A 27,805-nucleotide genomic window follows, 5' to 3' on the forward strand; every position below is an offset into this window, starting at 1 on the left:
AGCATAGGGATCTAGGAGGGAACAGTTAACACTTGCTCTCTGTTAGCAGGGTTGTACCAAGGAGTCCTCAGTCCAAGATGCTGTAATCCTGCCTTGTAATTATGCTTCTCAGGGATATAGTTGCTCAAAATTCATGTATGGAGAGCTTATTAATGAAGTTTTTCCAATCTGAACTCTATATCTTCAGTGAAGCACAGATTTCTAGTTAGCCATAGGTGTGTGCTGCTATGCAGTATATTTAATAACATAAAGTATTAAAAGAATGACTTTGGCAAAGCTTCATGAATTTTTTAAATATTATTTCACTGTGAAAAGACGTCCTCTAGAAATTTCTGTAGGAGTTACGATGCCACTGGCCCTGTGCATTGTGTCAAGGAGGTCCTGAGCACCAAGAGTGTGTGCCTTTAGATGAGAAAGGAAGGCAAAAGGAGGGAAGAGGGGGATAAGTCCTGCTGAGCGGGAGTAAGAATGGCACTTTTCATAGCCCCCTAGAAAAATTCAAGCTCCTTAATGCTATGTCGATAGCTAGTTTAAGGATTATTAACTCTCCTTCCCAGGTTTTAACTGATTCTTTTAACTTTTACCTGGTATCTTGGTTTGAAAGAGCAAGAGCGTTTGTGAACCTCATCGACCCAGATGAGAATAAATTTTTGATGTTACTACTTGAAGACTTCTTTGACTCTGCATTGGTATGTACATGCACTAAGGGGGCAGAAGGGTTGCCTTTATTGGATAAAAAGCCATGGTTCACAGACAGTTTTCTGTTCAAAAAACAAACAATTGTGCAGACTTTGTGCCCCAGGACTGAGCCTGGGATGCAGCTCAGGTGGTGGGGACGGGCAGTGCCCAGGTGTGTGCTCTGGGCTGGCGTCAGACTGAGGTTTGACACACCTAGGAGAAGCTGCTGCAGGGGGGGCTGCACAGAGCTGCAGCATTTTCTCGTTTTTCTAATATGAAGCCAAGTGTTTGTTTTGCAGGAAAATGTGCAAGAACTTCTGATGCATTTTGTAAATAAAAGCTTTTGTGCTGAAGCTCTTTTTAAAAAACACAAATTACTGACACTGAGCTGCACTTCATGTGCAAATGTATTTGCCAAGGTGGTCCTGGTGATTTGTTCCTGTGGTGTTCAAAACAGCTGACTTTTAAAGAATAATCTGAGCTGCTCCCAATTCTCATTTAGGTTTCTATTTTAAATATTCATAACTTCAAAGGTATTGGAGGCCTCGTGATGTAAATTTTCCATAGAAAGAATGCTTTTACCTTCTTTCCCCAAACTGTTCCCCCAGTCTTGTCTGTAGCTTACTTGAACTGTGTAGCTTTGTGCATCAGAACTTATTTGAATACTTATGAGTCTTTTTTGGAGGCTTGATAAAAGATATTTGAGCAAAATCAAATTTTCTTCTTTCTCTACTAACCGCATTGAAATTATATGAAATACTCTATAAATTATTTATTTGTCAAAATTTGATTTCTTTATCTTCCAGGTCCACTTTTTCCATATGTTTTCATTGTGGAGGATGAAATGGGGTTTTTTTATTGGTTGTGGGATTTTGTTCATTATTATTTTTAATTTTCCTCAATGGACTTTAACACTCTTCAGACCTCATATATTATGATATATAGTACTGGAGTGTGTAAACATAAAATGTGTTTCTACATAAGCCCATACGTTCAATAAAAGTAACAAAGCGATGCCACGATGTGGGTTTTCCAGGGAAGCTGAGGGCACCGCACACTCAAGTGCTGCTGAAATCCCTGGGGGAAGTGGGTGCTTCGCTCCCTTTACCCTTCTTGCGTGATGCCATCCTGTATGATCGGGGTGAGCATATGTGAAATACCTGTATCAGGTGGCACTGCTTTTCCTGATGTGGGTAAACTAATGTTTTATGTTATTTAGCCCCTGAAAGGTGTGATGGTGGGGGCATAAACACCTCAGCACTTTGAGTATTGCTTTTCTTGGGCTGTTGTGTGTTAAGGAAGGCTTCTTTTACTCTTTCTATCAGGTGATTTGCAGGTGCAGTAATGAAGGTCAGTATTTTTTTTTCCCTTCCATTCCTTGATATTCTGAATCTCTGTTTCATGAGCACATTTCTTTATTCTGCTTGAACTCTATCCTCTTTCTTTTCTCCTCTCCACTCCCTTCCTCCTCTCTGCGATGTTTTCTTTAAATCCTCCTGCTGATTTATCCCAGTTAATTTTCATTGACACTTAGATCACAAAGCCTTTTACTGTTTCTTTTTGTTTGTTTTAAATATGCTGAAAAAAATTATAATAATCTAGCTGTGGTATCTTGTTATTTCACTTGGTGAAATAGAGTAAGGGATGCTTCTGAAAGGAGTTCAGGCTAGATGATCTGCTCTTGTGCATCTGTTCATAGTGGCTTCAGGTGTTATTCCCTTGCTGAAGGCAACTGCCTCTGCAGAATAACGTGGTAACTCCTTCAGCCATCCTAATTAGGCAGAAGGATATCTGTCTGTCATTCATTTCAGTGGCAAGATTTTGTCTGTGGCTGCAGCTGGCTTTCCATTAGGGCAGGGGAGCAGGTGCTTCCAGAAAGAGCAAGTATCTGTGTGCCTGGACTTCCAGGCTTACAAGTCATGTGAAAATGAAACATTACATTGTGTGCTGGGTAACTTGAGTTTATTCATCCTTGTAGCGTATTCAAGTGGGAGCAGAGCGGGCATGAGTGTCCTCGGGTTAATATTCTAGTGGTTAGTTCTGTTGACTTTGACAAAAGCTGTGTATTATGGTTTTATCTCTCATGGTTAGTAAGTAGCTTCTCCTTTCTGTACCTATTTAAATAGTTACTTTAACTGCTGACCTGGGTAACTCTCTGGAGCTTTTGTTACAGAGAAGTTAAGAGTTCCCGTTTCTGTCTAGGATTAGATGGTTGGAAGCTTTGTTTTAAAATTAATTCCCAGCTGGGATATTTTAACTCCTTCAACACAAGAAACTGTAGTTGCTTTAACTGTCTTTTATGTGGAGACCACCTCATTGCTAGCTATAACCTTTCAAATGATTTTTCTAGGGAAGAAAGAGCTGGTGAATTTATTTTTACCAGAACTAGGGCATCTAGTGACAGAAGCAAATATTTGCTGTGCTCTGCGGCAGGAGGTAAGACTCCTACTAAAAGAAGAAAATTACATGTACATGCACACAAGTGTGTGTAATTAGATACAAAGTGTGAAAAATATGTTACTGAATTATTTACCTTACTTTTCTGCCTCTTCTGTGGGGGTAAAGGCTTTGAGGACCCTCAACTCTATACTTGACAGTGTCCCAAGAGAGGAGAGGAAGAAGTTCCCTCTGTCTGAGGAGATGTGCTCACTCACGTAAGTGGCTTTCCCTCCAGATGCTGTAGGTAAATTCTGTCTTCCCCGTAGCAGCAGTTAAAGTTATTTCCACTTTAACTCATTGCATTATGTTGTTTCAGGAAAGACCTTGCAAAAACTATACTGGAGGCTGGTGGTAAGAAGTATTTAGTGGTTATTCTTATAAAGCTGGGCTTCTCCAGCTTTACTTCATCTGCTAATTTATTGTAGATAAAATTATAAATTAAATTATTTTCTTGTCAAGACTTTTGGGGAGGAAAATCAGATGGTACTTTAAGAAAATATTAATCAAAAGTTGTTAGATGCAATGATGCATTAGTTCTTTCTGGTTAGTATTAGTAATTTGTATTAACTAGTAAGAAAAGCTAAACTGATGTATGTAGAAAGGTAATTAGGCCAGCTTTATGTACATGTTTACAAAGTATGCTTCCTCTTAGTCTTTAAAAAATAAATTTTAACTACTTCACCACGATGTGGACAGATATCAGTTAATAATGTTTATAGCCTCTTGAGTGAAATCTTTTTTGTTTTCACCTAGCAGTTACACTCTGTAGGGCGTTACGGTGGTGTGTCAAATGTGACTTAATGGTAGTGAGTTAGTGACAAGGCTTTGCTTTCATCCCTTCCCTGGTCCCCAAGAGCATCATGCATGCGTGTGTATCGTGGTTAGTGCTCCGCACCTTGACCTTGCTGAGCCAGGGGGAGGGGAGCTGAGGGTGCCTGGAGCTAACGTTTGGCTCTTACCCTCCACTGCCTTCCTTGGTGAAACTGAAGCTAGCTGATGAATATGACTGTGTAGTATATAAGTGCAAGAGTAGCGATGCTAAAACCCGCTATTATGCTGGGGGGTGATATTTATCCTGTGCTTATGTTTACCATGTAGATTATGACCTTCAGGTTGCCCTTTCAGAGGCACTTTGTAGGTTAACAACAAAAAAATGGAGGGATGACCTTGTTCACCACTGGTTTGAAGATAACTATCTTGCTGAAGCTTTCAAAGAGATCAAGGATAGAGAATTTGAGACGGTGAGGGTCCTTATTTTGAAAACAACATATTTGACAAGGTCTGTATAGGGGCTGGTTTTGGTTGACTTCAGTCAGGATGTCCTTGTAAGAAGTTCTTACAAAATTGGTTTTATAAATACACTGTTATTTAGTTATTTGTGGATGGAGGTTTTTGTTTTGTTTTATTTTTTAATCTGACAAATATAAAATGGCATATTGTTAAAATAGCTCTTATTTCTAAGTTATTTTACTTCTGAAGCATTAGTTAATTTTTGTGGTTTATGATTGGAGGCTTGCTGGTCATAAGTTGGGTCCAACCGTTTGTAGCAACTTGAATGTTTCTTCTCAGTGGCCTTTGGTATGATACTGATTAGTTAAGAGCTTATAACTGGAGTAGAGGTTACTCAGCCCAACAGAATAACTCTTTGCAATGGAAATGTAGCCTGATTTTTTTTTTTTTTAATAAGATGTCATTTGTCTTGAAGGACTGCAGAAAATTTCTTAACCAGCTAAATGAAAGGCTTGGAGATGAAAGAAGGTAAGCTGTGAACCAACAGACTAAAATGCTGCTGTCATTTACTGCAGAGGGGAAAAGCTAGGATTGTAAACTGACTTGGGTTATATTCCAAAGAAAAGTATTCACATCATATATATGAATAATTAGTTCTTCTTAAGAAAGTGACTTTATTCATTTTAATGGTGGTTCTTTCGAAAGTAAAATAAATGAAGACAAAGCATCACAACTAAAACACTATATTCTCTAAGCTTCCTCAAGCTTATTTTACTTCCAGGAATTTATTAATTCCTTTTTATGGACAATAAGATTAGTACCTGATCTTAATGGTTTTATCTTTTGTAAAGTCAGACTGTGATGTTGAATGTATCACGTGAAGTCTGCTTTTCTTCCAGAGTCTATTCATTTCCTTGCATATCTGCTTTTGCTGACATGAATGAGGTAATAGTCAATTTTCTGGAGTGTAGAGGGTAATGTTCTATTCTAGTTATAAAGCTTGCTTGTTTGTCACTTAGCTGCCAACTTACTGCTGCTGACTTTGCTTTTGTATCAGCCAAATGATAGAGGCAGTGCTTCTCTTCATGGTGGCGACAGAAGAGAGATCTCTAAAAGGAAACTGGAGGACAGGACAACTGATTCCTCCAGCAGAGCTGCTCCCAGGCTGCCAGAAAACAAGACTAGCATGATGCCAGTGTAGGAGAGGTCATAGTTATAGATCCTGAAGATTGCTTTACTGCTCCTTAAGTAAATGTATTTGTGGCACCATTCCTGACAGTTGTATCAAATTAAAACCAAGTTGATGGAAGCCGGTTCCACTGCTTATGCTTATTTCAAGTGCTCAGAAACACAGAAAACTTTCACAGACTCTTTCCTGCCACAAACGTGTGAGCATTTGTGTGAAGTATTGCCTTTCCCTTGGCTGATGTAGAGCAACATCTGACTTTGCGGGTATGGTTGGGTGAGCAGCAGGCTGGGAACTTGTACGTTGATCCTAACTCTTATTTCTGTAAGGTGTGAATATGCGTACACACATATGTAGGGCAACTCTTTCCAGCTTTGTCTTGTTAAAGAAAACTGAGTGAGACAGCAGTTATGGGATTTTCTGGGAATGGCAGCATTGCTGTTCTGCTTCCCCAGGTGAAGAAACCATCGGATGAGAAGCTGGAGGAGTTCTGGATTGACTTCAATGCTGACAGCCAGAGTGTAACTTTCTATGTGGACAGTAATGAGGTAATAGCAAAGCCCAGGTGGCCTTGGGCTAGCTGTCTAATGCAGTGTGTGCTTGCTCAGCCCTCCTGATATGGTTGTTTTTGGTTTTCAAAGGGTGCTCTTTGGGACTCGGTGAGGCTATCGAAAGAAGCAGTCAGCAGTTACAGCCTGAAGGGTAAGGTTTTCCAACCAGCATTATTATATGTTTCACTGTGGGTTCATAAGATACAGGGAGACAACCCAAAATCTCACCATTGCCAAAGAGTTCCTGTGTCTCCTCCTCCCCCTGTTGTGCGCTTTGGTCACCTTGCATCAGCTCTGCTTGTTGGACTGTCTGTGTGCCCATAACCTACTTGCTCAACCCAAGCAGGATGTGTTGAGGGGTCAGTTTATAGATGTGCTAGGGAATAGCATAATCATCTAGATCCAGAGAGAAAGAAATGAGTGAACAGAGTAACTGGAAATGTGTGGGCAAGATGTAAAAGAGACTGTTTTGAAAAAAACCAAAACCCACAAACACTTATTCAAATGCTTTTGGGGTGATACACTGAATGGCTTGCTCTAAACCAGATTTAACTGCTTTTTTATTTTAACGCAGAGGAGGATGGAGATAATATTGTGAAAATTTACATGAAGATTCCTGCTATTCTTAACAAAACAGAAGCAACAAAAATCAAAATATCTTTCAGTGCTAAGTTTGAAATCTTAAGTGTACTTAGAAAAGTTCTGGGAGATGAAAAAATGATGGTAAGCTCTTAGTATGAGTTTTTCTTTTCTAAACTATATTACTTGATATACATTGGGCAAAAACATTCAGTGGTTTTTTGGGGTGATTATTTTTTATGTCTGTTTTACAACATGTCTGTCATCTCCATAAATGGAGGAATTGTGGCTCTCCATAAAAATGTTCTTAGCTTTGGCCTGGAAGAGAGATTAGAGACTTTAGGAAAGAAGTTTCAGGGGAATCAAATTTAGGGTTTAGAAGCTGTAAGGTTAAACTGGCTTGTTAATCAGTTCAGTGTGATGTGATTATTTTTGCTGAGTTTCTGAAGTAGGAATGCCTATGGCATTTAATTATAATTCAAAGTATTTACATTCTCTTATATTAGCTCAAAGTGCTACATTGCACAGGATGAACAAATTGTGACACTAGAACCTGGAGAAGAGGGATGCTGCAAGACACAAATCTTAGATGTACTTTTTATGTGATACTTCTGGATTAAAAGAAAATTTTTAAGACCTTTTAAAACCTCAAGTTTTTAATAAGCTAATATACAAACAAGGGGGATGGCTGTGATTTTTTTTTTTTTGTAGATGCTAATATGGTTAATGTTTTATACATGTGATTCATCCACAGACCATGGGGTTTGCAGAAAATCTTACATGACAGTAAATAGCCATAGTATAGAGGCTGTCATTTATCCTTGCAGGAGTTGAGACACTTCCAAATGGTCAACTCGACTAGCATCCAGTTATTTGCCAATGAATTGTTTATGGCAATTAACAACTATTGATTGTGTTATTATGTAGCCAACTTTACCAGATAAAGATTCTACTTATTTTAAGGTCACTTTCACATGAGATTAATTCACACCAACAGATAAATGTGGCTGAAGAGGTGTCTGCCCATGCTGGGAAGCAAGCCAGGCAGAATGAAGCAGGTGATTTTTTAAAATTATTGTTTTATGAAATTATTCATTTTTCAAATGAGTATCTTCAGTTGCAGTCCAAAGCTTAAAGTTAACCACATTAAAAAAAAAAAAAAAGCAACCCCCAAGCTCAATCTTCTACTGTTTGTATCTTGTGAACTTGGTAACTGGTGTTTGTAGCAGATGCTAAGTCCCTCTAGCCCAGCGAGTCAGGATGGGGCACCATGGCCATGTGCTGCTGGGATTGCATGGGCAGAGGAACAGCTTGTGGAGTCTGCATCCATGCACTGGCAGGCAGCCTGGCATGGCACATCTCAGCTGATGGCAGACCTTGGACATGCAAAGAGCGTGCAGTAGTGCTTCTCCACCAGCAGTTGCAGTGCAGTGGGATGCACACATCTACCCTCCCTTGCTTGCCCCATGTGTGGTTCCTGGTTTGGCTGTGCTGTGTGGGTGCCTGTGGGAGATTCCCCTCAGGAGGGGACAGTGGCATCTGTGTGCCCATGGAAGCACAGGTCCTCTGATGGACCAGCGCTTGCACCTTGGCACTTAGTGTGCTCTCTCCTCTGTGCAGTGGGTGTATGTGGTGGGACAACCTCTTCCAAGGCTTTCTGCAGTGAGGCCTCTTTTGCTTCTTTTTCAACAACATGATGTGATAGAGAATGGTGCGCTCTGGTCCTTTTAGGCCACGCAGAGCAGATGGTACCCTGGAGATGCTGAGGGCTGTTGTGGAAGTGCAGCCAGGGGAGCAGAAATGCTCACCCGCAGCCCCTGTTTGTAGAGAGGCGAGCAGTAGCTCAGCTCCTCTCTGCAGGAGGTGACCCGCTGCCATGTGCAGGGGCGTTGCGAGTGCTGCTGTAAATCCCTGTGTTGCAGGGCTATCTCTGTGTGTTCCCCAACTACAAATGTAGCTGTGTGCCTTACACAGCTAGGAAAGGCTCTTGCTGGACCTGGAGTAGCCATTATTTCCTCCTCCTCACCAGCCTACAGCCAACACTTTGTATTTCTTTGAGTTGAGCACATTGAATTTGCTGTGATCAAATGGTGTCACTTCCCCATGGTGCCAGTGAACATCTGCAAGATGTTTCCTTCCAGGCCTGAGTTTAATTTTGTTCCAAGCGTGATAGATATTGAGGGAACACAGAGCCTGAAGTACATGCATGACACTTGGGTGCCTGAACAAAGGAAGGTCCAAGCCCAGCTCTTGTCCAAGGGGAAGAGAAAGTAGCTCCTTACTTTCCCTCTACCTTGCTCTGAAGTTCTTCTGTAAATCCCTGTCAAGACTGTGACCCATAGTTTAAGGAAAAGCTGCTTTCAGCACAAAAGCAAGAGGCATGCATGACCAAAATTGGCCTTATGCAGGAAATATTTCCTTAGCTCAGTTTCAGTAGCAATTTGGGAGGCGGCTTTTTTTCTGTACAGTGATCTCTTATCTTTGAAGACTGGGATATATCCTTGCTGCAAAATGGGCTGTACTTCAGTTTTTAAAGTGATTATTTTTTTGTGTGCATTATTCCTTGATATAACTTGCTTAACAGATCTTTCCAGGTATTCTAAGACAATGAACTTGCAGCTCTATTTCTATTGCTACCACTCTGTCTCAGTAAATGAATCATAAGTTTGAAGAGCCCTTAGGTTAGGTAGTGTTCTTTCTGTGCCTATGTTAAAAGCAAATTTTTTACTTTCCTCTTAGTTACTGTGCGTTTCGGGTTCCTCCAGGTGAATACCTGAAAGGGCTACTTCCAGCTCTAGATGTCTGAGACAGACTTCTTCAGTAGTCCTTCCCATTTTCCTCCATTTATAACCCAAAATCAGCTAGAATGGAAGTCCTCCAGATTCTGGAGGTGCAGGTGAGGGAGAAGCTTCTTCATCAGTGTCCACCATGAAGCACACACAGAGGTACAAGGTGGGCATTACTACTTGAAGCGATTGAGGACTAGAAAGGGCAGAAGGTAGTTCATCTGTAGTGAAACAACTTCTGCAGTTGCCTAGTGGAGATTTGATGGAGGGAAACTGAGATGGTGGAAGATCCTTTTGGTCTGTTGCTTTAGCCAGACACAAAAGGTTGTTCTGTGTCTTCCGGAGCTAAGAGTCAAGGTAGCAATAAGATGATAAACTTATACATATTCATATAGTATGAGGGGCTTAAACATCATCTTGAGCCTGCCCCTTTTATTTAGTATTGCAATTCTACACTAGGTAACTTGGAGATGTTTGATGTTTTTGTTCTGTTAAACAAGATCTTGGGATGTTTGCACCTAATAAGTTGTACTGTTGTGCTTTTATGCACGTGTGTAAGAATGGAAATGAAATGTGTGTGTGTGTTCAGTTGTCGCAACAGAGTTCTCACCCCATTGCTGTTCTGCAGTGATACCCGAGTCTGCTAATCCAGAGGGCAGAAAAGATCCTTCAAACTCTGAAAACATGGACTCGTTACCAGAGAGCTTAGCCTCTCAGCACAGCCAACAGTTAACAGGCACCGTATCAGTAAGTGTTTGGTGTATGGTGAAACAGTCCTTGTGCCCCTTTCCCCCTCCTCCAGTCTGCTTTTTTACTAGGTGTGATTAAAACCTTCTTTCAAAGAAAACTAGTTTGTACCCAGATATGACAATGTTTTTTAACTCCATCTTATATTGGTGAGAAGTCAGCCCAAACACTTGCCTCCAGAGCTGCAATTTTGGCAAAACTGCTTTAAAAAGCAAATAAATTTTACTCCCCCTTATACAAGGGAATGATGCAATGCTGTTAGTGAGAAGCTCATAGTATCACTTACGTGCAACCTAAAATGTTTTTATGTGTGGTTAATGATGAACCTGTCATCCAGCTGTTGCAACAGGCTAGCACTGAAAGTCTCTGTTCCCCCTCCAAACTCCTCCACTTTCTTATTGGTCATATGCATGCTCTGTTCATGGTTTCATGTCTCCAAGCAGAAAACGGGTAACTCTGGTGTCACCGCGATGAAAATGAGCCAACAGAATGAAGTGGAAGATGCTAACCAAGGCTCAGGTCAGGCATGGCTCCCTTCAGTTCCTTAAGTCTGACCCAGTGAATTGACATCCAGATGACATGGTGAAGGCTCTGCTTTTGTGGGCCTTAGAGCAAAAGCAGACGAAGTGTTTAATAAGTAGCTCCAGAGGGTGAAGCTGTACTTTCTTTGCCTCCTTCAGCAAAAAGGTCCAAAACTCCATCTCCAAGGTCAAAAGCTAAGCCTAGGTGAGTGTCTCGGAGACAAAAAGTTGCGAGGTGGCTGGTTTTTTTCTGCTTTTGTTTTTTTGTTTTCCCTCATCTGGGGTTTTAATGCATGTGATTTTGAGGTTTATTCCATCAAGTAACTGGAAAAAAAATATTCTGTTTTGCCACCCTGCCTAGCAAGGCTGGTTGCCCAGAGTTACAGCACTTTGGAGTTGCAGAATGGTGATGTTTGGTTACTGGCTTGGCTGCTACTTTGGTGTTACTTTTCTTTTTCATCATTGATTTAGTCCAAATGCAAAATGAGCATCAGCTTTATTACAGAGAGTTTAACTTAAGCTGTGTAACTGGAGCTCACCACATGTGTAGCTTTTCATAATGAGGATGATGACTTGTGTGAAAGATCATGTGCATTTGAGTTCACCTCGGCATTAGTAATACCTTTGTTCAGGGCTTTGCAGGATAGCATTTCTTAGAGTTAATGAGTTGGACTTCTGTAGAGCTACTGATCAGCTTTTTTACCTATATACGTTTTTAAACCACTGCTTTGATGCTAATTGGTATAAGGTTCTTTTCCGCTTTGTACTTCATAAACTGACTCCTTGGGCTTCAAATGAACAGTCCCTCAGCACTGCATTCCCCTCATGCGTCTTCTTGTCCCCAGTGAGAAGGCCCTAGAAGAAGACCCCATGGAGGAATTGACACCAAAGGTATGTTTACCTTGGGGCCCACCTGAATGAAGAGACATGGGGCAGGGAAGAGGTGCTCTGATGGAGTTGCAGAAGAAAGCTAGGATGGGTTGACCCACTCCTGCCCTTGAGTGGTGTCCTAAGCCCACATAGTGTCATTTGTACCCGATGTAATATGCCATTCGGCTCCAAGAGTGAGCTGCAGAGGCAGTGGCTGCTGACCTTAGCCTAGTGTGGCCCAACCAAGTAATTCAAGCTCAGCTGAGTTCATTCAGTATATAGCACTCGGTGGTGGTGTGCTGTGCTTATGTCCAGGAGCATGGCGTGTGGGCAACCAGACCTGCCCTCTGTGGGACAAACTCATGTATCACAGACTTACGTGTGGCCTGCAAGAGCAAAGGTTTGCTTCCTGAGGGGAAGCAAGTCTTGGACGTCTACAGACATATTTATTCGGTTTTGTATCTGAGCTCTAGTGGTCTTCCCACACCAGATCTGCCTGTACTCCTGGCATAGGAGCTTGCAACCTGGGTAAATTAACGAGTAACCGAGAGCCATCTATAGTTGTGTTTCTTCAGACAACTTGAGCATTTAGAAATTTCTATTGATGTGTCTAGCTATAAAAAAATAATCTATGCACTACATGAGAGAAATGAAATTCCCAATGCAATAATTTTCATTTGGAGTAAGAAATCATATTTTAGACTCATTCTTGGGTTTACATTTCCATGAGCTAGGTTTAGATTATTTTTAAATTATTTTTTAACTGACAGTTCAAAGGTTTTGTAACAGTTGCCTGCTGCACAATGAATTCAAAGCTTTTGAACTACTTCTTTCTGTCTTCTCACACCCTTGGCCTCCCAATTTTTAGCTCCAGGACTCTCATACTTTCTGGTAGGAAAGAACTGCAGGAAACTGAGATGGATGGCTGTTCTAATAGAAGTGAATAATGTTTCCTGGCACTCCTTATCTCTGCTTTTGGCAGGTTCTAGGATAAGAACATGACTTTGCATATTGTAGTTTTAGATCTTGCAACCCTTTTCTTTACAGAAGAATGTTACCTGGGTAAAGAAAAAAGGAAAAACAAGTTTGGCCAAGCAGAGGACTGAAGGCAGGTATGACACACGAGCCGGGTGCCCATGCAGGGTCTGGTGTAGCAGATGATTTTAGACCATTTCTAGTGCTAATGGGGGGAGGGAGTGCCCACAGGCTGGGCTGCCTGAACAGAACAGAGCAAAAACAAGAAGGAAGCTATGAAGGGTCATAACATCTCAGTGGGAACCTTTGGGTCCCCAAAACAATAAACACGTCAGAAGCTAACTCTAGGCTGCCAAAAAATGCCCTCACTTCTGTGATACTGTCAGGTTGACTTTTCCCTTTTTTCCTCACCCAACCATAATCCTCCCATCCTCCAGTGAGTTGGGTTACGAGTGGCAACTTCTCTCACAAATACCTTAGCCTTTTCAGGTATTGTCCCAGTTCTTTGGCGTTGTGTGTCATAGAGTTTCAGGACGGTCTCTTTCTCAGTTTGTCCCCTTCCCTCACACCCATACATCGGTCTGCTCATGTTCAAAGCCAATGGGTGGGTGGGTGGAAGCACTCAAGGATTTGAGGACTGTATGTGATCTGTGGCGCTGGAAGTTTGTCTTATTACACTCTCCTGCTGCGCTCTATGCCATCCAAGTGTTGTATGCAGGTTAATGCTGCTGGGCAGGAGGGTAAATGAACTGTAAGCGAGGATCCTGCTGCCCTTCTGGCTGTTCCAGGGCTTCCCTGGGTGTCCCACTTTGGTCTCTTGGCTCTTAGCTCAAAAAACAAGTGTTTAGATGATTTTTTTTTTTTTGATTGCTTGGAGATTAGAATGGAAAAACGTGTTAAAGGACTTCATCACTACTACAAGTTCTGTGTTTTAAGGACCAAATAGCTTGATGCAGCAAATACTGGCTGTAAAACTGGAGTAGATGAAGGTCTTAGTTCGGTCATTCTGCTCCCTCTAGTGTTTTATATGAGAATGACCATTTTTTAAATTTTTTTTTTTTTTTCCCCTCAGGAAGCTTTAACAAGAAGAGCTTAGTTCTTTGGTCTTCTATCCTTTCGCTAGTAAGAAGGGAAGGGTATACTGTATGTTGAAAGCTAATTGTAAGATTTTTTTTTTTTTAAATAGCTGCGATTTGGAGAAAGAAATAAAGGTTCACTTAATCTTAATTGTTGAAAGGCATGGAAAAAAATCTGCACGTGTACAGAGAAGTGATTAGGGAACAAACATTAAGTACTAGAATTTTCAAAAGGGAATTAAATGGATTTTTTTTCCTTTTAAATACTTCTGAAATTTTATCTTTAAATTCATATATGACTTTTTCCTACCACATACTATTAGTGACATGTGGAAACAAAATGTCCTCTATACAAAAATGGTGAGGCTAACCTGTTTGTATCTTCTGAATGTTTCTCTTAAAATTATAGTGTGAGAATGAAATAAGACAATAATAGAGACTCAGAAGGAAAGGAACAAGTATTTCTTAGAAGCTGAGGAAACAGCATTTTTTAGCATATTAAAGTATTTGGATATTTACTCTATAACAGAGTTCATAAGAGTGGGGAAAAGTTATATAGGGTGACTGTCCACGCTTGTATGTCACTGCCACGTGTACGCTGTCTTGCAGGAAGGACTTCTATGACTTTGAAAACTCAGACTCTGCAAGCCATGAAAAGGTAAAGTTGCGGCAGAAGCTGTTAGGAGATACACTAAGGTCCCAGCTCAGCAGCTGACAGAGTAGTAACTTGAAGCAGGGGATATCTCTGCAGTAAGGATGGATGTGCTGTTACAGCAAACCAGGCAACTGGGAATTTGAGGGTCTTGTTTTTTCTGTATGGTGCTATGCATGGAATTTTTTTTTTTTGTGATGGGGAGAATGCTCATCACCACTTGGATTTTGTCGTGAGTAATATATGATAAAACCAAATGCAACAGGAGTTTGAGCTCTTGCCTGAGTGAAGCTGTGGGATATCTTTGCGATTGAAGGCATTTTACTGTTTGCATTTTACTGAATATCAAAAACAGATTGCTTAGCATCCTTTGCTTTGAGCTCTTAGGCTAAACCAGAAGAGACTGAAATATATTTTTGAGCCACACTTTGTGTGTTGGGAGGTCCTGGTTAAAGACAGTATCACAAAACTTATATTGGAAATTCTGCATGACTTATATTTGCAGACTGTTAGGAAAATCAAATAAAAATTAGTGGTTCTGCCTGTTTTGAAACTTTGACCAGGGTGGGGTTTCCCTGGAAGCTGAAAACTTGCTCCTGATGGCTTCCATCCAGGTGGCTTCGCTGTACAAACCTTTGGCTTTCAGCCTCTTTCTCAGAGCAGGTGCTCTCACTGCTGCCTGTTAATTCAGAGACGATGGGTGCTCAATGAGACACCCCAGATTTCTGTTATAAAGTGGACACCGACCAATCCTTGCTACTGCCACTGGGTGTCAGCATAAAACCCCGCTTCATGGTACCCTGGCCGTGGCTCCGCAGCCTTGTACAAAGGTTGTCCAGGTAGCGTGTGCTGCTACTAGTGGTGTTATTGCTTAAAACGATGCTTCTTATGATGTTATTGCTTAAAATGAGCGTTGTTCATAAAGCAGTGAAAAGAGAAAGTAATTCTGTTTAAGATGAAATGGTTTGTTATAATTTATGTTGCTTTCAATCAACAAATCCCACTCCATTAAAAAGTTGAATTTCCATGCTAGGCTTGTAATCCATTCCTCCTCTAGCACTTCTGAGTTCTGATATATTTTAGTTTTGTAGATTATTTCATGGGGTAATTGGAGAAACACCTGGCTCTCTTTTAGGTTGCTGAATCCAAAGGAAGAATACTTGGCCAGAAAGTTTCTTCACAAAATCAGAGGTACAGGATTATACGTGCGCCATTTATGAACCTTTTGTTCTGTGAAAGAAGAGTTCGTTGCCTTAGTTAAGCTGGTTTAAGTTGGGATCAAAAAGGCTGTGCAATGTTTCTAATAAAATAGTTCCTTGCTTAGTTGCCACAGTATCTGTGTTATCAATACTAATTCAATACTAATCAATACTAATTTAAATGGTACCTGAGAATATAAAAGTTACTAGAGAGAATGACTCCTGTCCACTCTGTCAGTAATAATACTTTAACTCTTAAAAATCTCCCTTCCCTGATCATATGCCTAAATTATTGATTAAATTTTGGAAAAATGCTTAAGCCCTCTACCTTGCTTTGGCTACCTCCAGTTATAGCAAGATGCCAGGGACTTGCCACCTTTAAGGATGTAGCCTACTTTTTTTTCTTTTAAAAGTTGCTAATTTCCAGGTATTCACAGATTGCTACTTTTAGAAACCAACCAAAGAAGAAAAACTTGGCTAAAGACTGCTCTTTAACAGTTTGGTTCTCCAGCTGATCTCCTAAGGAGCCCCCTGCGTTACTATTTGATTGTACCCCTTCTGCACAGCTGCGATGTGCTGTTGCAGCACCTTCTAGTCTAACTTGGGTCTTTATGGGTTACTTGGCAGGAGTTATGAAACGGGAAACAAGAATGAGGAATCAAACAAGCTCGAGAGAAGGACGGTATGTTGTGTGTGCTTTGTTTGCTGTGTGTATCCATCTGTATGAATTGTCTGAAGTTTAAGGCTTACCCAGCATAGATGTGGAGGACGGTGAGCCTTGTAGCCTCAAAATGACCCTCTTGTTGCTACTGAAAGAGGTGCTCAGGGTGTGCCAGGACTGCCAGACCCACGAGTGAATGTCTATGTTCATTTTTTCTTGCTGTGCTCTTGGCTGCTGCTTGGGCATGCCAAGGCTTTCCTCCTTGCAAGAGCTCTTTTATCTGGATGCAGAAGGAGGTGGGGTATGGGGATGGAGGATGCTATAAACCCAGTGTTGGCAAAGGACAAGCATGTGCCTCTTGGTGGTTTTATGGTGCTGGTTTGACAATTAACTGTTGCTGTTTTGGCAGATTTTACAGCTTAAAATACTTTAGGTGTTGCTCTGTGGGGAAGTAAGAAACAATAATTTGGTAGTAAATAAGGAGGAATAGCTGTGGGCCTTCTGGGTGGACAGAGGAAGCTGACTGCACAGGGCTCACTCTTAATTGTGTCTTTAGTCCAATTACAGGAAACATCTTTTCTCTGAAAGCAACAATGAAAATACAAGCACTGGTCAGAGTGAAAAAAGCTGGATCCTTAACTCTCAGAAACAGTCGTTGCCAAAATCTCTTGACTATACCCGAAAAAGACCCAGGGTGAGAAGTAAATTAAAAGGTAAGCTTGGTCCCCTGTTGACACTTAACTATGCGCAATGTTCTGTGCTGCAGATAAGGAAGTGGCTGGTGATGATTTGAGAAGGAGGATTCATCTGAGTCCTGATCCAAGTAGGAGAGAGCAGGCTTGAGGCTGGCAGTCAGGTGTGCCCCATGGAGGAGGTGCATCGTGCAGGATTGTTCTCAAAGAACCAAGCTCCAGTTCCCTTCCCTCCAGTGAACGTACTGAGGTTCAAACGTCCAGGTGGAGATCTGGCACCTAAATGTGTGGTGTGGATGCAACCCTATGTGTAGTGGGGCTGAAGATCCTGCAGGTGCTGAGCTGATGGCTGTGTTAGTGCTCTTGAATGCAAGGGGAGGAAGATCTCTCTGTAGTTTCCATACCTCTTCTGTACAACTTTCCACTCCTCGTTTCTCCAGAAATACAATTAACATGGTGAATAAACCTTGAAAAACCACATGGTTTTCAGACCATGGCACCCTGCTCCCCTGTTTATAAGCTGACAGAGCCGTTGTCCTCAGAGTGATTTGCAAAATCAGATGTGATAATCTCTGATAGCATCCTCTGCTTAGGCTTGACCAAAAGCAAACCTCCCCATGGTTGTGCTCCATGGTTATGTTGGCTGCTGGGACCTCCAAATTCAAACTAAATTGCCCAGAAAGAGTTGGAAGCTCTCTGTCCCTCTCATGGAGGATGAACCTTGCTCAGGTAGCTGTTGTTTTCTGTAGGGATGAAAAAGCAAAAGAAACTTGAGGGAGAAATTATGCTTTATACTGTATTTCCATGGGAGGAGTTGTTCTCGCTCCAGTACCAGCCCATGCACCCCTGCTGTAGCTTGGGGACCACTGGACAAACTGCTGAGCTTGCCTCCTTTTTCTGGCAACTGCTCTGGATGCAGTGAGTTGTGTGTATTTGCATCATCATTTAGAAGCTTTATTAGAAAGGGGCTTTGAAGTTTAATGCAAGCATTGTGAAGTTTTCTCTTGTAAGTGCCTAGAAAACCAAATTTGAAACTTAGCTGTGATGCAAACCTTAACTGGTTAAGGCACACGGTTATGTTGTCAGTAACCAGGTAAACTTTTTTCCCTGCAGTGCTTCCAATGTCTTCCGCAAGTAGTGGCAGTGACTACCAGACAAAGAAGGTAGGGAGCTGTCATGCTTAGGTGCCTTGGATGTAAAAACATTATGTATGCAAAACATGTACAAATGAGTTGGAATTAAATAAACCGGTGCTATCTTTCTTCTCAAATGTTCTGATGGATCAATTTGCCTACTAAGTGTTGCTGAGACTGTGTAGGTGTACTAAAGGCTGGGGAAACAAGGAAATCTTAGGAAAACACATGAAACATCATAGAAACAACTGTGCATGAGCGCTAAGCAAGTCGTTCTAAAAACTATAATAATTTCCTGTGATAGATGGAATACCCATATCATTCTGTGTTGGAAAATTGGGTAGGAATTGGCATGCTTGTTGTGACACCTGCCTTGGCTTGACGCAGGTGTCACTCCAACAGGAACAAGTTTGACTCTAGGGGCATGCCAAGAGCTAGAGGTGCCTACCTAAATATCTGCAGAAATCCCAGTTGGGTCCTACCCATGCTGGCTGTGTCCCCATGCTGTCCTCTGCCCTGTCCCGCAGCTGATGCATTAAGAAAGCTCATGTTCTGCTCTGCATTTTGCTGGCAATTTTCAGGGCTTTTATTCCAAGTCCTATGCTCATGCTGAGTCCTGGTTCATGCACTGTCCTGCTCCACTTTCAGCTATAGCTCTGGGAAAACCAGCAGTACAACCCATGGTTAGGAGAACTAGTGGGCCAGACATATATCAAGCAAAATTAAATACAGTTTAGCAATGCCAGGCTTTTCCAGTGCCCAGCTGTTAAGTGCCGTGTATCAAACGTTTTGGAAATGTCCCCACATAAATATAGAAAATTTGGGAAAAAAAATCTCTCTGGAACTGGTAGTTGCATTGAAAGCTTTTCTTTTCCCTGGAAACCGTTTTTCTTCTTTCTTGACTAAAATGCTTTGATTCTGCTTATGAAAAACTTCACCCACTATATAACCTTAATGGCTAAAGGGAGAACTTCATGCACTGAACTTCAGGGCACAGGTCTCCCTCAGTATTGGAGAGAGATATCGGTATGTTAGGCATATTTCAGGTGTATCTCTGCTCTTGGTGTGTTTCAAAACCAAACAAAACATCAACCCAAGCCCCTACTTCCGTAGTAATGTTCAAATAAATTACATGCTTAGACTTGATTTTGGTTTTGCAGGAAACATCAAGGCGAAGATCTCAAAAGGAGATGCTAAGGAAAAAAAGCACATCCAGCTCCAAGGGAGACAATTTACCTACAGTGGATCTTGCTGGTATTTCTTTTTTAATCTTCTTCAATGCATTAGAAAAGTTGTTTTGATATGTGTGGGTGTGTGCTTTTTGGGTAGTATTTTTGCTGTTTGGTTTTTTTTTTTTTATAAATTTTGCCTTTTTCCTTCACATTTTCTTCATAAGCATTCTGCCCTGTTTCTTGTAATGGCTATGAGGGCTGGGTATTTGTTGTAGGTAATCTCTTAGGCAGGGAGAACACTAGCTGGGGCTGAGAGGTGAAGGAATGAATTTAATTGACAGCCAGAAATAAAACAGCCTTTGGACTGAGTTTGAGCCACTGTCTGTTCCCTATGTGAAGAGGTAAAGGAGTGGGTGGTGGATTCTTTTTTTTTTTTTCCTTATGTATGTCATTAAATTGAGCTTTCTGGTCCATACTTGATTCAATCTCTATTTCCTGTGCCATTTGGCTGATCTCTTGTGCAGATGAAATGCTCTCAGAGGAGCTCAAAGGGAGTCCACTATTGCTTGATGCATCTGCCAAGGGCTATTCCAGTGATGAGGAGAAGGCCACGCAGGTGCAGTATACAGCACTTAAATTCCTTCTGCTCTGCTGTCAGTCATCTAAAAAAAGTGCATCATGTTGCTTTGCTGTCGGTAACTGGGCAAACCCCTGACAGCTTGTCTGTGGTGCAGGGTGGTACCTTCTTACTGTGTTTCCCTTCTCTCCTTAGAAGTTTCATGATGCATCTGAGAAATTGTCAAAAGAAGAAAGTTTTAAGCGGAAGGACTCAGGTTTGTTAGCCTTGATAACGTGGAAGGGCTGTTTAAAGAGTAGAAAGGGATGTTGACAGAGTTTTAGTTTTTCTTTCAAAGACAAGTAGGCACTGAGATTTTTGATATTTGAAGGGTACTTTTTGCATAAGAAATATCTTCATTTCTCTCTTTTGTATATTGTGACAGGCTACACCAAGATACTTTTTATTTACATTCCTGAGTTTATCACTTGCTCTTAAGTCCTGTCCTTGATCACAGAGGAGCTACTAGTATAGCTATTAAGAGCTGGGAACTTACAAACCCAGTGACCCAAGATAAAATATATGAAATAAGTAAAACAACATGCTTGAAAACTAAGTTTTAATGATGTCAAAGTGCAGTGCAACTTCAGATTGCGAGCATGGCTCAGAAAAGAGAATGGGAAGAAGCTGGACATGAGAGTATTTTTTATGGTTAGAGAAGTGGGCCAAGAAATGAAATTGTCTTCAAGTTGGAGATTTGTTGTTGTCTGCGTAGCATTAGGCACTCTAGTTGCCTGCTTTTGTGAGTGAAAAGACTGCTGGTGAAGTCTTATCTTGTTCTGTAAGTGTGATGCCAGACCCTAAAATGAAGTTGGTTGCTATTCTGCAGAATTGGTAATTCCAGTGGTGGTTTCTGCTTGAGTAGCTGGTAGGTACTGCCACGTACCTCATGCAAAAGAACAGGTCATTTCTGAAACATCTTCTGTTCTCTTTCTAGGTATAGTCACTGACACTGTCATTAAAAAGCCTAAATATTCCAGTCAGGAAACAAGTCATTTGTTCTTTGACACTTCCAATGTACGAAGGAAACTTTTTGATTCAGTAGAGGAGGAAGCAGAGATCCAAACAGGTAAAGTCAGGCTGGCAATTAAAGTGTTTAAATGCTTTCAGCTTTTCTTTTTTGATGGTAGAAATCATAGTCACATGGAGGCTTGAAGAGAGGTATCTGTAGGGAGGATATCTTCTCCAAAAGTCAAAATGTAGCAGAGGGCGTGTATTGTGGCACTGCCATTGGATACCACATGTGCAGAGGTCTGAATAAGGAGCTTTGGGTTCCCTAACCACAATCCTCTTGGGAAGCTGCTCAATGATGTCTGCCCTTTCTAGTCTTTCTGTATGGTGATTTTCCAGAGCTATTAAAAAAAAAAAAAACCTGAAAAAAAGCATGCAAATAATGGACAAAGTAACTGCAAAACACTGCAAACTCTGAAGAGAAGGGGGTTAGGCTTTTCTTGCAATGAACAAGAGGAAGACAGGGAAATAGTGGCCTGACTTTTTTTTTTTTTTCCTTGTGTTATGCTTTTATCTGTAAATATGTTGTTCTTTGCGTTTGGTTAGTATTGTGCCCCTTTTTCCATGCTGCTTTCTAAAAAGTCTTCCTCACTGCATTTTGGGGCAGTTGACCTTCTAGAAGAACAAGATTCAAATTCTCTGTAAGAAATGTTGTGGTTCACATGGATGATGAACCCTTCAGTAGCAGGAGGTTTTATATCCACTAAACCCTCCAGCATGGTACCTAACCGGGTACACACTTTCTCCTAGGTCGGGAAATGGATGATAGTGTGGATGATGCATTTTTTTCCAAGATGCCGCATGAAGACTTCAGCGATTCAGGGATGGTTGCTGCATTTGAAGGCTTTATTGGCCAACTAAAGAAGTTGTTCTGGGTAATGTGCACTCTCTTAATATGTGTGCCATGTGGGGCATTTTCTTATAGTACATGAGATTACCTTTTTATCACCAGGGGAGTTGGTGCAAACATCTCATCAATATTTTGTGCCCAAGAGCAGGGTTTTGGCTGTAGTGTCTGTTAGCCTGGAGCTCTTAAAAGTATTGTGCATGACCTGTATACCGTGAGAAGTGTTACAGGAAAGGCGTAAAGGAAGTTTTAATTGGGTTTTTCCTTTTTTGTCTTATTTATATTTTGGAAAATCAGATTTGGTTAGGCATTTCAAATACTTTCCTCAGAGGGAAGGGATCAAAGCTTTTTGAAAGGTAACTCAGCATAGTGACAGTATACCTGCATTTGAGCTGTTGGGTTCTTGTCCTCATGGGCACATACCAAAAATACAGAAACTCCCTTTTGGAGCACAGCACTTTCACTGTGACATAAAACTATGCAACTTCTTCATAATAAGAACCAGAAAGCAATGTAGGCTATACCTATTGTCTAGAACAAATGTAGATCCACAAGGACACACTTGTATCTTTGAGATTAATGGTACTTGAAGGTGTTGGTTGCACAATTGGTAGTGTATAAACTGTGTATTCTTGGTTTACTTGACTGCATAGACATACTTGAGATGCAGTGCAAGTAACCAACTGTTACTGTTGACTTAGTTATAACAAGTAATGTGGGCATTAAACCAAGTTTAATAGGAGAGCACAGTGACCCATCACAAAATCTTCTCATGTTTATTCAAAGCTTTTAAACTAGATGTGGCAGAGCAGATTTGTAGTGGACCAGCACTTTGTATCATGTAACCATTACTTTTTTTGGAGCTGGTGCTAGGTGTTCTCACTCAACTTTTATCACTAAGTCCTTGAATCAAGGCTGGAGGTAGTTGCATTTAAAAATCAGTTATGGTTTAAATGGATAGTTTTCATTAATGCTGATCTGAAGTAGTGCCAACAAAGACCTGTTTTAATGCAGTTAAGTGTGTTGGTGTATGGGTGATGCTTACTTCTTTGCTGGCTGGATAACATGACCCTGAAGTCGCATGGGTTACGTAGAAGCTTATTGGTGTTACTAGCATGGCTGAACGAAATCAGTTCATATTTGCAGTATCCTGGCTACATGCCATCTCACTTCAGTTTAAATTTGGTTCAAGATGGTTTCCGTTAAGCTGAACAGCAGCCTGTGGAGGGATTTGCCTTTCAGGGAAGGGTTTTGCAAACTAGACTTGTAGGTTTTGGCTTGGGCCATTGCTTATCCCTAACGGTGCATCCTGTGGCTAGTCCCAGTACAAACGGATGGAGACCAGTGCACAGAACACCCTGAGGACTTCAGAGAAGAATGTGTCCACCCTGCTGAAACAGATACACGAATGCAGGTAAGTTGTTTGCTGCTGGCTGAAAACAGCATCAGTTTTGTGTAAATTTTGATTGATATGAAAAGGAATGCCTCTTTGTAAGCAGACCTGACAGTAAAGCTACTGAACTTATTATGATTTGTAGGGCAAAATAGCTTGTGTGTGTGTCTCCTGCTCTTCTGTAAGAAGATTTTCAGAAGCGTAGCTCCTGTGATTTATCCTGCTTTGCCTGTTAGGAGGAGAGTGGATGGATTAATGCAAAGCAAACTTGAGTTAGGAGCAGTCAATGGAGCAGTCCTTAGACTGTCTTCTGATTGTCATCAGTGTTTGCAAATCTATTTTAAAACCCCTTTGTTACACTTAGTAACTTCTGTTTCTATGTGTTTTAAGAAAGAAGCCAAAGTCTGATTTACTTAATGAAGTGAGGGAGAAGAAAAGTAAGGGGTCTGTTATAGACCCATTTCTGTAGATTGTTTCCATGTGCACAAAATAAGTGCTAGTTAGTGGACTTTACCGCTACTCACCAGATGGGGCTTTGACAACCTGTAAAGCAAAAGGACCTTCTTAAATTTCTCAGATAGAAGTTAGATTAAAAAGTCAATTATAGTTATGGATTTGTTATAAGCGAAATACAAGTATAGCCTAAGATGTGAGTAAGTCTATCAGGCCTTTCTACCTGCCACACATTCAGTTCGCAGGATTTAGATCAGATGCAGTATGAAATAATAGCCTTTAAAATGCAAAATCCCTGGTATTGGTAGGATATCTATGAGCACAATTTGCTTGTCATTAAGGTACATGGAGAAATTTTTGTTCCAAAAACACCACCAGGGAATGTTTTGGGGTGGAAGATGATGGCGGTGAACTGCTGCCATGTTTTGATGTTAACTAAGTAATCTGGAGTCAATCAGAGCTGCAGGATACTGGGGACAGAACTGTGCCAAATCTGTCCTACCCCGGAAGGGTAGTCTCTAAAGTTGCCATCAGATGATGGCTTGGCATACCACTGCCAGGGAAAATGTCGCAAACCCTAGCAAATAAGGGTGTTGCTGGTTAAGGTTTAGAAATCACTGGCATACTGTGGCAGCGCTGTGTGTATATCAAGCCTGTGGTAGGAAAACCCATCAAAGGTTATTTGTGCCAAGATGCTTTCTTCAGCTTGGGAAATCTCTACTGAAGTCCCTGGAGTCTTGGGAGAGTTTGCAGGGCAAGTATTGCACTGTGAACCCTGTTGTATGCTCTGTCCTGAGCCTCCGTTACTGGCTGGTATTTAAGACAGGCTATCTAGCTAAACTTATCTTCTGTTTGACCTGGTACAGCTAGTCATGTGTTCTGTGACATACCTGAGAACAAACCTGCCCTATGTAGTTCAGCAAGGACATTTGCTTCTGCCTAGAGGCAAGTTTGGTGCTGAAGGGATTGTCATCTGCCTTGGGCTACTGCGTGTTTAAGTGTCAAACTCATTTCTGTTCTCCATCACTAGGCTGAGTAAGTTGGAGACCTTTCAGAAGATTTTTGTTGAAGAGCTTGCCAGTCTTGAGAAGGAAACTCAAATCTTGGCAAACATGGAGAAGGACGCAGTGGTGTGTACAGCTTCTCCTGTGCTGGCCCTCAGAGGTACCCCTTCCCAAGTAACGAGAATTTTCTTTGGGGCTCTTTTTAGGACTTCTTGAATGAGCAGTTGCTCAAACTCAGTTCTTTCTGCAATCAGGAAAAGCAAAGGTATGTCTCTACCAGCTGTCCTCACAATTCCTCAGGTGGTCAAAGAGGGCATTAGTTAGTCTGGTGGTACCCTTGCTGGTATACAGGGAAGTATTCTGAAGTCAGTATGGCATCTCCACTCGGTGTCCATTGATGGAGCCTTTGCGGCCTCGTGAGAGTTTTGAATTGGGACTAGGGTGCAATGAGGGACGCTCTGCATGGGAAGCTGTGCAAGACAAGCACATACCTCAAGAGACCTTTACCAGGATTTGGAACAAGATGTACCCTCTGGTCATCATATCTGTATCTACAGGTCAGAGGTGGTAGGTAGGCAGTGATCATTTCCTATATAAAACATACTGTTGGTACAAATGCTGGGTAAAAAGCTGCAAAAGGGGGAATCTTGAGGTTATTTTTATTGGTCAATATCTCTGTTGAAGTTTTATCAGTGAGTACTAATACTTCACAGATGAACTAGCCAAGCTCACTTTTCTTCCAGAATTCAGTCTGTTGACTCAGCCCTGGGTGAAACAGCAAAGAGTTTTACTGACACTATCCAGAATACAACGGTATGTGCAGTACACGAGCAGCTCGGTACGGGTGGTGGACTCTGAACTGTGGCCTGACTGATAAGTGTTGGAAGTGAAAAGATGAAACTGAAGACCTGGCAGGAGAAACCTTTGGTTAGTTATCTGTGGGGCTTGGTTCCTCATGGGACTCACAGTCCTAATGCCTGGAAAGCATTGAGAAAGCAGTATTTGCCCTGCCAGGGACTAGGGAAAGTGGTGAAAAAGCACTTACTTAAGGGTGAAGGTAAGGACAAGGACTTTCAGGTGGTGATGCTTCTCCTGGGTTCGTATCTCAGGGATTCCTTCATCCAGAGGCTGGTTTCTGTGTTGTTAGTAACCTTTAATGCAGTTCTCTTCTCTCACTTTGTCCCACTTGTCCTTGGGGTTGTGCATCTGTGACATCCTGTGGCTAGGAGCTCTGCAGCCTGACAACACCTTGTGTGCTTTCTCTCATCTGCTTTTTGGTTCTGACAACATCTAGCCTTGATGCCTCCAAGTTTCATTTCCAAAACCCAAATTTATTCATTTGCCTTGGATCCCAGTTAAATATTGCTTAAGTTCTTAAACTCTTCAGAGTTTAATTACTTAATTATTAATTAATTATGCCCTCATTTTAATGTGTAGTTTAAGCTGAATACTCTGTTAACTTTGATACAGTGCTTAGTTTTCCACCTCATCACATGCACATGTGTATTTGCTACAGCTGCTGTTCCAGCTTTTATGTGCAGACCTTGATGGCTTTGGGGGTTTGGCATTCCTGTAATAAGACTGGGGGGTTACTGTGGTGTGTGCGATGCTGTGTGTGTCTGCACTGCACTGAAGAAAGCTCCCTGCATTGAGGGGATAGCCGTGTCTGTGGTCACTACAGGGGACTGGGATTTTTGAAATGCTGAAAACTGAGGGCTTGTTTCCCTTAGTTGTTAAAGCTGCTGTACTGAGCCTTTCCGGAGGGAAAAGTTTCCATTACAAGCACTGAGTTGCACCGGGACAGAGGCCTTTCCCTTACCAGAGGTGCTCCTGATGAAGGACAGCTTTAAAGAGGGGCAGGGCTGAAGAAGGAGCAATCGCATCATGGGAGCTGCTCATCCTGCAGCACCTTGTTCCAGGCTGGGTGCTTGAGAAAAAGCTGAATCTAGATGTGCTTCTAGGATCTCTACAGTTTCTTTTCTTATGCAATACAAACATTTGTATAAGCTTTTGAAATCTTTTTCATTATCTTTTCTTTTCCTTCCCTGCAGCATGAACACCCAGTGAAGAAGCCAGTAGAAAACAACGTGTTCATTGTTCCTTCTGATTAACAAACCCCTGAATTCGTTACTGCTCTTAACATTTGAGCATCTTATGCAGCGTAGAGAAGATGATCCTCTGAAGGATGTTAATCTATTTTAAAGCGAAAGAAAAAAAGGAAAGGAAAATAACATTGATATTGAGCCTTTTTTTGCTTAAAAAGAATATACACTGGGTGGTCCAGTTTTGACCCCTGTGTTGATAGCATTGAGTTTTTCTGAAAATTTGCAAGGTGGGTCCATTAAATATAAAAGAAATAGGAAAATGAACTAAATATCATGATTTAGCCACCAAACTGATGCACATACTGGCTTTCTTTGAGTATTCTGCTAATACCTTTATCAAATGTAGAAGCATTTAATGGCTGATTCTAAGTAAAATATTTTTCGCATGGGATAAAAATCTCCTCATTTCTTTTGAATCGATGCACTGTGCATGCCTATAATGAGGTACTATGGAGTCCCGTATACCCTGCACGGGGCATGTTAAGGGTAGCCTCTCTCGTGTGCATCCAGCACTGTGGGAACTGCTGTCTTGAAACCAGAGCCACTCAATTCTAGTTTGCAGAGATAAAAGCACAGAGGGATATACTAGGTATTGGCCAGATGCCTGATGGCAAACTGGAGACTATGGACGGCGAGAAACTTTGCAGGATTGCAGAGAAAATGGCAAGTGAAGCTGGAGAAATTATTTTTAAAACCAGTAACTATTGCCTTCTGGCAGAGTTCAAAGTACAGTGAACAATGTTAAGATTAGATAAACTAGCATCAAAGGTCTCTTGAAAGCGAGTAGCAGAATAAACCATGCTATTTAACATTGTCTTCTGTTGTGACAGAGTTCCCTAAATAAACCACAGTTGCTCTTCACAAACTGCCTTTAATGCTGTGGCAGACTTTGCACGTGCTGGTGCATCTTAATGAATTTGTGGGAAGGTGGCATGTTTCCAAGCTCTGTGTTTCTATCTACTTACCTTATAAAACCAGTCTCAGATTGTTGTGTGGTTAGAATGGAGGGAATCATTCCCTGCACACGATGTACCTTCATGACAAAAGCCCAGTTCTGCCAGGGTTTGTTTTGCCACTGAATGTCTTTTGAGGGGCTGAAACTGTTCTTTCTCAAGAGGATCATGCAGGTTAGTGCCAGTGCAGAGAACAGTGAGAAGCTGCTGCTGCCATCACTTCATCATTTTCTGGAGATTATGCTTATTCCTTTAGTTTAACTAGTCCTTACTGGA

At 41.4% G+C, this 27,805-nt stretch overlaps 1 protein-coding gene across 1 annotated transcript; it reads left to right on the plus strand.

Moving 5' to 3' along the window:
• The first annotated feature begins 653 nt into the window (after nucleotides 1–653).
• Nucleotides 654–26,676, plus strand: SYCP2L (synaptonemal complex protein 2 like). Its single transcript, XM_074146888.1, has 32 exons — nucleotides 654–689; nucleotides 2,004–2,028; nucleotides 3,029–3,114; nucleotides 3,244–3,332; nucleotides 3,434–3,468; nucleotides 4,216–4,358; nucleotides 4,823–4,875; nucleotides 5,247–5,292; nucleotides 5,989–6,081; nucleotides 6,175–6,235; nucleotides 6,659–6,807; nucleotides 7,661–7,721; nucleotides 10,078–10,190; nucleotides 10,640–10,709; nucleotides 10,877–10,922; nucleotides 11,563–11,608; nucleotides 12,611–12,699; nucleotides 14,248–14,296; nucleotides 15,426–15,481; nucleotides 16,117–16,171; nucleotides 16,707–16,863; nucleotides 17,956–18,005; nucleotides 19,136–19,229; nucleotides 19,672–19,763; nucleotides 19,920–19,980; nucleotides 20,701–20,832; nucleotides 21,525–21,649; nucleotides 22,941–23,035; nucleotides 24,498–24,597; nucleotides 24,678–24,736; nucleotides 25,215–25,284; nucleotides 26,523–26,676. The coding sequence occupies exons 1-32, from the start codon at nucleotides 654–656 to the stop codon at nucleotides 26,580–26,582; spliced, it is 2,496 nt and encodes an 831-aa protein (XP_074002989.1). The 3' UTR covers nucleotides 26,583–26,676.
• Nucleotides 26,677–27,805: the final 1,129 nt, after the last annotated feature.

The sequence above is a fragment of the Numenius arquata genome, chromosome 4 (assembly GCF_964106895.1).
Source record: "Numenius arquata chromosome 4, bNumArq3.hap1.1, whole genome shotgun sequence".
Taxonomy (NCBI): Eukaryota; Metazoa; Chordata; class Aves; order Charadriiformes; family Scolopacidae; genus Numenius; species Numenius arquata.